Source organism: Periplaneta americana, chromosome 12, assembly GCF_040183065.1.
Source record: "Periplaneta americana isolate PAMFEO1 chromosome 12, P.americana_PAMFEO1_priV1, whole genome shotgun sequence".
NCBI classification, from domain to species: Eukaryota; Metazoa; Arthropoda; class Insecta; order Blattodea; family Blattidae; genus Periplaneta; species Periplaneta americana.
The window spans coordinates 55,426,583-55,439,236 of record NC_091128.1 but is presented as its reverse complement, the minus strand read 5'-3'; the positions used below and the strand labels follow the sequence as shown (position 1 = coordinate 55,439,236).

The 12,654-nt window shown below is 37.4% G+C and overlaps 1 protein-coding gene across 1 annotated transcript in view; it reads right to left on the bottom strand.

Moving 5' to 3' along the window:
• Window positions 1-698: 698 nt before the first annotated feature.
• LOC138709963 (uncharacterized) overlaps window positions 699-12,654 on the bottom strand; it is a 33,080-nt gene continuing 21,124 nt past the window's right edge. Inside the window, exons 5-6 of the mRNA XM_069840645.1 lie at window positions 8,389-8,605; window positions 699-1,295 (exon numbers count right to left, since the gene is read on the bottom strand). Coding sequence (XP_069696746.1) covers window positions 1,066-1,295; window positions 8,389-8,605 — 447 coding nt within the window. The 3' untranslated portion in view covers window positions 699-1,065. The remainder of the gene's footprint in view (window positions 1,296-8,388; window positions 8,606-12,654) is intronic.

Below are 12,654 nucleotides of genomic sequence, written 5' to 3'. Positions count from 1 at the left end.
ACTCTCACTCTGAGAGAGGAACATAGGTTAAGGGTGTTTGAGAATAAGGTGCTTAGGAAAATATTTGGGGCTAAGCGGGATGAAGTTACAGGAGAATGGAGAAAGTTACACAACGCAGAACTGCACGCATTGTATTCTTCACCTGACATAATTAGGAACATTAAATCCAGACGTTTGAGATGGGCAGGGCATGTAGCATATATGGGCGAATCCAGAAATGCATATAGAGTGTTAGTTGGGAGACCGGAGGGGAAAATACCTTTAGGGAGGCCGAGACGTAGATGGGAGGATAATATTAAAATGGATTTGAGGGAAGTGGGATATGATGATAGAGAATGGATTAATCTTGCACAGGATAGGGACCGATGTCGGGCTTGTGTGAGAGGGCGGCAATGAACCTTCGGGTTCCTTAAAAGCCATTTGTAAGTAAGTATATATATATATATATATATATATATATATATATATATATATAAGTCAATTAATATCTATTTTATTGTATTAGAGTACTTTATTTCTTCTAATCTTTATATACTTTCTTCTGTTTATGTTTCTTTGTTTACCAACATTTCAAATTGCAAATTCTTTACGGTACTATAAAACATGCTTTGCGATCATTTGTTTATCGCATAGACAGTCAAGTGAAAATGGAGGCTCCATCCAAACGTTTTGGTAAAGCTAACATTAGTGAAACAAAATTTCAATATGGCAATTAATATTTTATTGTATTAGAGTACTTTATTTCTTACAATCGTTATATACTTTCTTCTAATTGTGTAACAGTCAATTAAATCCCATTCAGTTTTGATTTTCTCTAGGTAAATCGAAACCCCTAGTGAGATTACTGTTCAATAGCTGCTCTTAGAACACTTCTTAGTTTGAAATAATCACAAAAATATTTAATACGAGTATTTGCAATACATTTGAGTATTAATTAGACTTCGACGCGGAAAATTAACCGTTCTACAAATGGCTTGAAAGTCGAATAGTCGGTCGGATGCTCAACCTGATCTCTGACCGGACGAATCTAAACCGGTTCTAAAACCCAATCTGCAGCTCTGTATCTCACACTTCCCTCGCATTTGGACAAGCAGTGCCGTTGACGACCACTGCTTGATCGATGTTCTGGAGTCCTGCGGCTCCCAACCGCTCGTTCACGGACTGCAGCAAGGACGGAACCATGGTTTTGTTCCGGCTAAACACGCCCGTCCATTGGAAGCCCAGCAGTCGGTGACACGTGGTCAGGGAAAGAGTGCTGTCGCCAACATCGGTGACCATCACAGCCGCACCTATGTCTAAACACAAAACATTATTGCGGTATGAATTCACTTTTTCCTAGTTATTTATTTAACGTCTCTGTACCAACTACTAGGTTATTTAGCGTCTTTGTAATTGGTGATAGTGGATGGTATTTAGCGAGACAAGGATTCGTCATAGATTACGTAATATTCACATTATGGTTGGGGAAAATCTCAGAAAATCCCTACCCAAGTAATCAGCCCAAGCGGGAATCGAACCAATGCCCAGGCGCAGCTCCGAATCAGGCAAACGCGCCTGCAGCCTGAGCTACTGCGAGATTTAACGAGATCGAGAGATAAAGATTCTAGAGATCGGTGTAGCATTACCCACAATGCCGCTGAAAAATGGTTATAAGGTAACCGGGGGTAATAAGGCCCACCTAAGAAATAAAATATTCTTCCTTTGAACTGGAGACGTTTAGCAATTTTTGAATTATGTTATAGGATACTTTCATAGTTACCCTATAATATTTTACTTCAAATAAATATTCAAACAGACACATAAATGCTGTGAGCAATGAAAATTAACATCATGTCACTGGGCCTTATATCCTGCTGTGACTGATAATAAAGTGCACAATAAAGAATATAAGTATTGAACATACCTTGGGCATACAAGTCTTCACTTTTTTCTACACATTCACAAGATACACACACATGCATATCTGCAAAAATTCTCTTCGAAGTCAGAACACATCCGCGTCCCCTGCATATTTACAAATCCTGAAGTTGATGGCTTATCCAATGCTCTTTGTGCATTAGGAATTGTCAATCTTTCGTTTGATTTATTTCTTGCAAAAAAGATTTGCTTCAGAGTTTGAGCTTTATAGTTCAGGGACTTCATATCAGGGACTTGTGGGCGTTTCCACGTATTTATTTCATGGGCCTTATTTCCTGCTATGTTACTTCGTACCAATTTTAATTCATGGAGTGCTCATTAGTGAAAGTTTCACGGTAGCCACAAACTTACAATAATGTGCATTTAATATTATATTAATAACACACAGTAACATGATTAAATATCAGCTTAAATTTTGCAAAATTTTATAATGGAAGCAGAACTAATCACACTTAACTTTGTTGCCATCAGTCAGCTACACACAAGAACGAGAATCTATTTCTTTATACCTCACTCGAATGCAAGAAGAAATAGGTGTTAAGAGCTGTTCCTCTCTTTTGCAAAAGTGTATAACTAATGGCAAAACTAGGTAGTGGGCCTTATAACATGCTGGGCCTTAATACCTCCAGGTACCTTAGTTGAAATTATGTTGATATTCTTAGATTGCAACTAATCACTGGATGCCCTGATGACAAAATAACACTCTTGTCGGATTTCGCGAGATTTTATTAGAGGTTAGCAAGATTCTCACTTATTCGAATCAAATAGAATGATATATGATACGATATGATATGATATGATATGATATGATATGATATGATATGATATGATATGATATGATATGATATGATATGATATGATATGATATGATATATTATACGAGATATGATATGATATGATATGATATGATATGATATGATATGATATGATATGATATGATATGATATGATATGATATGATATGATATGATATGATATGATATGATATGATATGATATGATATATATTTAATGTCAACATTAACATCCATGTAAAGTGGACCTCACAATTTTGTATCCGGTGCCACAATTACATTCATTACAGATAAGTCAATTATAATTTGACTTTCGACCCCATTTAAATTGATCAGTATTCCCACCTTTAAAACCTTACAACATAATTTAGATCATTCAAAATTTACACTTTTACAACTCTGTTCTTAAATAAAATAAAATAAATATGATCAAATACATTGCCATTTCTCGAGAAATAATTATAAACAGCAATTGGACGGTTATTTCCGGAGGTTGTAAAGGATTGTTCATGCGGTCATGCCACTTACTTAAATGGCCTTACAAACTGCTCCATATTATATACAGCAAAATAAGTAAAATTAAAGGGCTCAGAGCCAAAGGCGACCAACCCACAATTTTGTATTGTTCATTATTAAGCCTTTTTTCAAAACTATACATTGGTGTTATAGATTCACGATATTTTTTTTTTTTTTGTATTTATTCAATGTAGACCAATTAAAATAAATTGTGAAACCAATCATTTTTGTCAGGATCCTCTTAATATCAACTCTTATTTACTCATTTTGTAATTGTGGGTTAGTCGCCTTTGGCTCTGAGCCCTTCAATTGTAGTAACCACAATTACAAATCAAACTGCCGATATGTTTACATAATTGCTATACGAATCGAAATTAATTTAATTATGTTTTATTTAACGACACTCGCAAAATCGTAAGGGTCCTAATAAGGTTGGTTTTATTGGTATTTTACAGCCTTTTAGATATGCAATTCAGCTTTTTACTAGGGAACAGATATTTCCTTTTTTGTCTAATTATTTGTGTTATTATTTTGCTCCTGTTTTTAGATTATTTTTTTTATCTTTATTAGTCTGGTTTGTTATTCCTTATTTTACTGGATTTATTTCTTTTGACCTGCCGAGGTAATAACACCATCACCTGTGTGCCGGAATTTTGCCATGCAGAAGTTCTTTTATATTCCAGTAAATCTACTGACATGAGCCTGTCGCAATTAAGCACACTTAAATGTCAACGACCTGGGCCGGGATCGAACCCGCAACCTGGGGAACAGAAGGTTAGTACTCTACCGACTGCGCCACCCAGGTCGACATGAATCGAAATAATAAAGGTTTTCAGGAGGAATAGTGAATATTTTAGAGGGTGATTGTATGGACTGTTCTGAGTAAAAATGTTCATATAAACATGTGTTCAATTTTATTGGGCACAGAGATACAGATGTTAGAACGTAACCCAATAAAGTGTTAAGCAAAAACAAATGATTACGTTCAATGCACTTTCGTTTCGTGTGTTGCTACTCCGGTTGCTACCTGGGCTTATTAATCGATTGTCATTTTTGTTTTGAAGGTCAAGTAACGCAGATGTGCTTTAGTTTACATAATTGAAATTTTCAATCGTGATTATGATTTGTTGGCCAAATTATACCGTATCATTTAAGCATGCCGCACGTATTTACAAATGCTGAGTATGCAGATATGGTATTTGTGTACGGGTAGCAACAGAGTTTCCATTACAAAATATACCATATCGGCGTGAGAGTGGTGCGGCACAACGTGAAACCAAAAGATTGACGTGTGCGTGGCGCGCACTGTCGTGGCTTTTAACAGACCGTCATTGTGCATCTCGCTAGGAGTCTCATGAAATTCGTGATTTACTGTGGGACTGAGGGTGCCACAAATATATTCAGTAGAAGGATACAGTTCCAAGCATTTTGTCTTGGAAATCCTGTCTTTGCACGGTTTTTGCTAACGTTATAAATAACAGGAAAACTGCGCACACAATCCATTAATAATTTCTCTTTAAACTCTTTTTTGCAACTCATGTTACAAAGATGAATACTGCAGGCCTACAATGCAAGAACAATACTGTACATAAACTCCAACCTCTTATAAAAACTATGGGTGTAGAGGTCGGAAGTAATATTGCTAGTTCGTACATATTTAACCACGCCCCCATACGCCTCTGATAACGACATTTCTGGATACTTAGCTGCGATGGAAGAAGCACTGCATACTTTCTCAAGACAGGAGAGGACAGGGCATGTAGCACGTATGGGCGAATCCAGAAATGCGTAAATAGTGTTAGTTGTGAGACCTGAGGGGAAAAAATCTATTGGGAGGCAGAGACGTAGATGGGAGGATAATATTAAAATGGATTTGAGGAAGTTGGCATATGATACTGTAAACTGATTAATCTTGGTCAGGATAGGCACCGATGGCGGGTTTATGTGAGAGCGGCAATGAACCTCCGGATTCTCTCAAAATCATATTTTGTAAGTAAGTAATGAACACCACGCCTATCTAAATACAGATGACATTGTTTTATATCAGACTTTTTTATTGGGTTATTTTACGACGCTGTATCAACATGAAGGTTATTTAGCGTCTGAATGAAATGAAGGTGATAATTCCGATGAAATGAATCCGGGGTCCAGCACCGAAAGTTACCCAGCATTGGGTTGAGGGAAAACAACGGAAAAAACCTCAACCAAGTAACTTTCCCCGACCGGGATTCGAACCCGGGCCACCTGGTTTCGCGGCCAGACGCGCTGACCGTTACCCCACAGATGTGGACTATATCAGACGTACTGCCCGTGTCTCACGTCCTGAACCGAGAGTTCCCTAGTGCTTATAACCACGCCTCTTAGGTCTGCTCGGAACGTCACGGGAGGTGCAACGTGGCGGCACGGCAGCATATTACATGTTCTGAAAACATCCTACGCCATCGCAGGGATCTTTACTGGTTATAATACTGGATACTGTAATCGTGGTTACCACTATCGCTATTATCTCTGATGGCGATTTCCTAAAATGTAAGTACACACTAGGCCACTCTTCGTTCAGTCTGGACAACTGCTGAATTACCATAGAGCAGCATTTCTCAAAGTATGTTCTGGGGTTCCGTGAGCCTTATATGATTTTACTTTGTTATTTAACATTGTATCAACTACTAGGTTATTTTGCATCGATGGGATTGATGATAGCGAAATGGTATTTGGCGAGATGAAGTCGGGGATTCGCCAAAGATTACCTGACATTCGCCGTACGGTTGGGGAAAACCTCGGGGAAAAAACCCAACCAGGTAATCAACCCAAGCGGAGATCGCACCCGCGCCCGAGCGCAACTCTGGATCGATAGGCAAACGCCTTAGCCGACTGGACTGCTCCGGTGGCTATTTTATACTTAGTGGATATTATAAAAATATATAAATGTTGCGGAAATATGAATCAATAACATGAAACCACCGATAATAATAATAATAATAATAATAATAATAATAATAATAATAATAATAATAATCCAAGAATATGCGTAATAATAATATGTTTAATGAACATCTAAAACGGAAAATATCCATAATATTTATCACCTTCATCACTGGATTCTCTGCGCCTCTGTTCACTAAAACAAAATATCGAAAAGACAAAATTTAGAAATAGGCCTACAATAGAAATGAGACTACAACTTTCCGCTATAAAACCTGATTGCAGACTTAAAAAGCAAATACATTCGTCCCACTGAACAGAATTATTGAGATACTAGCTTTCACTTGTCTGTTAATTTAAACACTAATAAAATATTATAGGGATTCCGCAGTTACACTTTAGATTAAAAGGGGTTTCGCGGTGGAAAAAGTTTGAGAAACACTGCCATTGAGGAAAGAGTTTACGGATGTGTACACGTGATAACCGTAATCGCGATTAGGTCTATAATGTCTTGTAGAGACTGTAGTCTACAACTGGTATTAGTGTTTAGTTACAGGAATTGATGGGGACATAATCTGTTTCGTGAGAGGACAGCCTATACATTCGCTTGTCAATGGCTGATCTTGCTCCATAGCTGACGAAAGGAATCCTGAAAAGGCCGATGTGTTGAACGTAGGGTAGTAGGCACATGCGGTACGCAGCTCCTCCTACCCTGTCCCTCTGCGTCTCGCCCCGCAAAGAAACAGCTCAGGAAGTGAGGCACGGGCAGTATATGGTGTTAGGTTAAATATAATATAAACGAAGTAGCAATACTACTTTAAAGTACATAATTAAATTCCGACCCCTAATTCTATGCATAACACAATACTGCGTGTCATACCGAAGTCAAGGTCAGGATATCGCTGCCGCATTACGCAGCAGGTCTTGCGCAGAGCCGCTGCGCAATAGTGACGCACGTAGCTTTTAAAATCCAACTTCCATAATAATCACAGATTTGAATTCTGGGTGCCGCATCACGCTCACACAGGCGTCATTACGTGGTTGTTAAAAACCAAGGCTTAAGGGGAGAGTGCTTTTGGCCGTATAGCCACCCGGCCTGGTCAGACCAGCGTTTTAACCCAACAAAATAATAGGAATATGGAGTACTTTAGGAATTGCATTTCTGAACACATGACTGCTTCACTAAAACCTGTGCCAATAACGTTTCAACTTCAAAGTTGAATAGTTTTCCGTACAGTCTAAGTTAAATGTGGCATTTACAACTGAAAGTCAATAAGTGTTTTAATTTAAATTTGAAATAACTTTCTATGAAATGTGCACACTATCATAGGCTTATTATGTCCAATGTGCAAGTAAAGTAAACAAATTGTAATACAAAATAATATAAAATACTAAATATGTATCTATGTATCATTTGTGGCAAAGAACGGTTTGGCTGAATTTGCTCTAATTTATGGCCAGGTAGTTAAATGCATCTGTCGTCTAGTTTTTGTGCCCCATATTCAGAAACTCAGTACCGGGAATCCCTATGGTTACCTGCTTTGTGAAACTTACGACTCAGAAAATGTTGAAAAGCAATAGTTTTGTAGTGAATACGTCTTTAAAATCGGACCGACTCATAAGGTGCCAGAGCGGAAACGGGGATATAACGCTTGCAGGGTGATCCATTCCTACACTATAACTTCGTGACTAATAGCACGATTGAAATAAATGTGGTCTCATTCGATCGGGTATACGACTATGATGCGAGCATGACCTTGAGTTGGTACCGCGCATGCGGCGACTGGATCATTTTGGGCGCTAGTAAACAATTCCGAGCAATATATCTAACGAATCCGATTATACTAGCGCTGATTTGGGGCCAAACGAAATATCTCGTCTAGATCTGTTGATTTAAGCCAGACGTATTTACGTAAAACCCACGGCTGTATTCCTGATACAGCCACAGCCTGATTTTTTCGTTGATTTCTGGATAACTTATGATGAGGATGATTATCAAAATGAAAACTGTTCTTTATAAATTCCAGGGAAAACTGGCGTAGCCCGAGAAAACTTTGATGCAACATCGTCTTTGTTCAATGCCGAGTTTTGGACCTGTGTTCTTGGCATGTTACGAACATTACAGTAAAAATATCTTAATCGGACTTAACGTATATAAAAATCTTATCAATTTAAGTAAGTGATATGTTAAATTTTTAAGATCACATTTTCAAGTGTAGAGGTTAAAGAGCATTTCTGTACCTGGTTGTTCCCAAAGGCCTGGGTTTCCTATTGGATCATCTATAGTCACACTATGATTTTCGTAAAAGACAACGCTCCCACCCGGAGACTCGTGGCCCACCATGGTGAGGTTATTCCAGGATGAGTTGTCCGGGCGATCCAGACGTATACCAGAACACGTAGCTACGCGCCCGGCAAGAGCGGAGATCATCTCTACCAGGTACCATAGTCCTAGAACCTGAACGGAAGAATAGTTCGTGTTTACGTTAATCATTAAAAATGAAACATCATCTTGCCATTTTCGCATTACTTCTTCTTCTCCAAATACTAGCATATGTATGTTTCCATAGATTAGCGCAAGCTCATTACTATAATCGTGTCGCTGTTATTCCCGGCGTGACTCCTCCTCTTTGCTTACGTCTTAGGAAGTGAAAGCTCTATAAAGTCTAGATAGGTAGTATCCTTCGCCATTTTTGTTCTTTCGTTGCCGAGCTACCAGACGAGGAATCTATTTGCCGCACCGTTAAACTTTATCATGTCGTAGCTCCTATGGTAATAAATCAAACACACTGTAATTGAGCAAATAATTGAACGGCAAATAACGTCCTCGTGTGTTTTCTGCAAACGCGAACGAAAGAGCTAAAATGGCGGGCGATTATATTAAGTATTTATCGAACCTTAGAAAGTGCATCACATTATCGGCAGCGAATGAAAATACTCACACGTTTAAATGTAGCCGATCTGCAATCGTGATTGGCTGTCGGAAATAAGAGTGACGGGACTAAAGAGACAAGATTTCCATGTACTTTCAAATTTAAAACATCCATGCACTATTACATACCTATGTACAATGAAGAAAAAATACTAAATATATGCACTATCAAAATTGAAATCATATTTTATTTTCGAATGACACAATGTAGACCTGCTGTACTACTAACAGTCTTTCCAAATTTTCATCAATCACTTTCATGCGTTTATATGTCAAAATTATTTGCTGTAGATAGGAAATTACTTTTCTACGTCACAAGAAATGACAGATGCAAATTTTAATGATGAAATTGGAGACAACGTGCGACCAAATTCTGTGTCTCCAAAATGTTTACCACAGGATACTTTCTCTTTTACTGAGCACACAAGTTCATAATCGGTATTTTATTTCCATTAATGACTTTGTCCAGCTTGCCTTTAGCTGACGTATCCACATCCACATAAGCAGATCCTAACGGCTTCTGAACGTCTCCAATAATTCCAATGGAATCAATGGGTGTTAGGCAAGAATCTGCAACTTATATATTGCGGTAGGCAATTTTGAATTGTTTTCCCACTGTGCCATAAGATCTCTTCTCAAAAATAGACTTTTCCAGGGACTTGTGTAAAATTCAAGAAATCGTAAAAAAAAAAAAAAAAAAAAAAAAAAAAAAAGTCCTACTGTAAGGCATTTTCAAATGATCAACGTTTGAAGTTCTGTAAGTACATAAACACCAGTGTTTTCATGGTATAATCATTTATAGAATATAGGGATAGGGGAAAACATCGATTTTCAATCTAATTCATTTCGAAAATGTGTGTACATCGGCTTTCCAAAAATTCTACTCTTCACTTATTGACAAATTATATAGCCTACATAATTTATTTAAATTATTCATAAGTTGTTCTTTAAATATGTAGATATGTAAGTAAGGTATGCAGACATTTAAAGTTATTTCAAGTTACAAGGATGAATGCAACTAAGTCTTGACTACCTATTTTAGAAACAACCTGCAGTCTGCGTAAGTAGTAGATATGTAGTTGTAGCCTCCTAGAATTGTTCGTGTACACAGCCGATAGTCCACCGGTGCATACACATCTTTGGCCGATGAATTTTATATGCTTTAAATTGAATAGTAATCTGTATAGCTCTATTCATAAATTGTTTGTGTTTGTAATTTGAAGTAGTTTCCATGATATGTATTATCAATTTCTGTATATCACAACTGATTGCTATGCCTTAAATTTAATTAACTTACTTGTTTTGTACTATACATATAGCTCAACTTATAAATGATCGTTTGCGTTTGTAAATTTAATAATCTGATTGGCTATGTATGGTATATTTTTAGTAGAGCCATCGATGTAGCTCAGTCGGCAGACTCGCTGGGCTGCTGATACGGAGCTGCGTTCGGGCTTGGTTTGGATCCACCTTTGGTCTCATTGAATGGTTTCTTCCGAGGTTTTCCCCAGCCGTGAGACTGAAGCCGGATGGTCTATGGCGAGTCCTCGGCATCAACTCCTTTGATTTGATTACCTGGTTGGGTTTTTCCGAGGTTTCCCCCAACCAAAAGGCAAATGCCGGGTAATATTTTGGCGAATCCTCGGGCCTCACCTCATCTCATTACATCTCGCCAAAATATTGTAAAAATTGCACAAAATTGTAAAAATTGTAGAAAATTACATAATTGTAAAACTGTAAAAATTGTAATTGTAATATTGTAAAATTTTGACTTGTTCCACATCTTAAAGCTTCATTGCTCATTTAAGATCTATGGAATAAAATAAATGAAATAAAAATAAAAAAAAAATATTGAATGACCGTCTGCTCATGCCACGCGACCAACATCTCGTATGCTATGGTAAATGTACCATTAATTTTACGTCCACGTGACCGAAACCGCCAGGCCTGATTATTACAAAACTCATTATCGAGTGGAAGTACGCAAAGTATATTGTTTTCAAGGTATTGATATTTACTATTTCTTGCATGAATCTAAAAGCAAAATATCCTGAATTTAATTTGGGGGTAATTTCTTTAACATAATTTTTCCAATTTAATATATATTATCGATTTGTAAGCCAAGAAATTTGGTTGTTGTTGTTTCTATTAAGGACCTGTTGTTAATTATTGTGCCTGAAATTTGCGAGATTTGCCGTGCAACCAAATTTTTCGTCTTTTCGAAATTATTTCACCTTGCAGAATTCTGCGTAACAAAATATCACTACTTAGCATAACACTGAGGAATTTCAGACCAAGCAAAATTAACTACGTAACACTTAAAAGAGTAGGAATATAAAATAAGCTTCTATGATCTATGGTTCACTACACGATAAAGAAAGTAGTAAACTTATGCAATTCCACAATATACTTTTTGTCTTGCCTTGGGTCCAAAATGCCCAACTTGTAAAACGCCGCACTTACCGTATTAATCACATTGGACGCTTGTCGGCAAGACCGAAATCAACAGTAAAGTTGGCGATACTTTACACAAATTCCACAATTCGGGACATCTGGCCGAAATCTACGGCTGACCACTAGGATCCAGAATACAAAGCAGAGGTTAAATTTTAAATACAACATGATTGCGGAGAGAATATGGACCAATGATAAATTTAAAAATAAAGTACAATTTGATTTCGGAGAAACATGAGATGAAAATACATTGAAGAGTAATGAAATGAAGTAAAAAAAAATACATAGTATTATACAAGTGATTGTGTAAAATGGATAATGAATCTCTAAATACCATTAGACAAATTTTGTTAATGTCCTCATTAGAAAATTTAAGAGAAAGGAGAATGGTTTCGGTTAACTTGAATGAAGTTCCCCTAGCGCCAAAAAGAAGTCCTTTCACTTCTCATGTACTATAGAGTTGTGTACAGGTTTAGAAAAGAATGCGCCAAACAGGACTATGGAGTGAGTGTGTAAGTGGTTAGTGATTATACAGTACTCGTAAGCTAAAGTTCAGGTCTATTAAACAAACATAGATTTTGTTTAGCTCCAGCGTTGTCAGACACAGCCTAAACGGAGCGGAACGCTCCACTATAACTCGTTGCGTGCTCGGGTGCTTCCACAGACATAAGCAAGTTCACGCTCCGACTGGACGTCTCTAGCACCACAACCGGTTTCGGAGCTTACAACTCTGACACACGAACACTTTTTATTGAACCGATATCTTTCGAAGTAACATAGCAGTCTGTCCTCTACACACTTCGCTACATTTTTCGTATCTTGTTATCTGCATTCCTTCCAGGATATCACGTGAACACGAGCAATCGTATTTGGAGATATCGGATAAAATGATAGCATTTTTAAGTACGTATGATGTCCGCAGGATTTCGGTTTATTTTAATACAATGCTACTAACATATTCTGCTATACAACATTAAATTAATTAAGTGCCTCAAACAAGTCAGAGAGTCATTAAGTTCATTCCCACAAATTAAAAATTACAAGATAAGCTGTAGCCAACTAAAAGAACTGATAAGTTAGTGACCCTTTCCATATAAATCACATGACGTAATGGCTTAGAT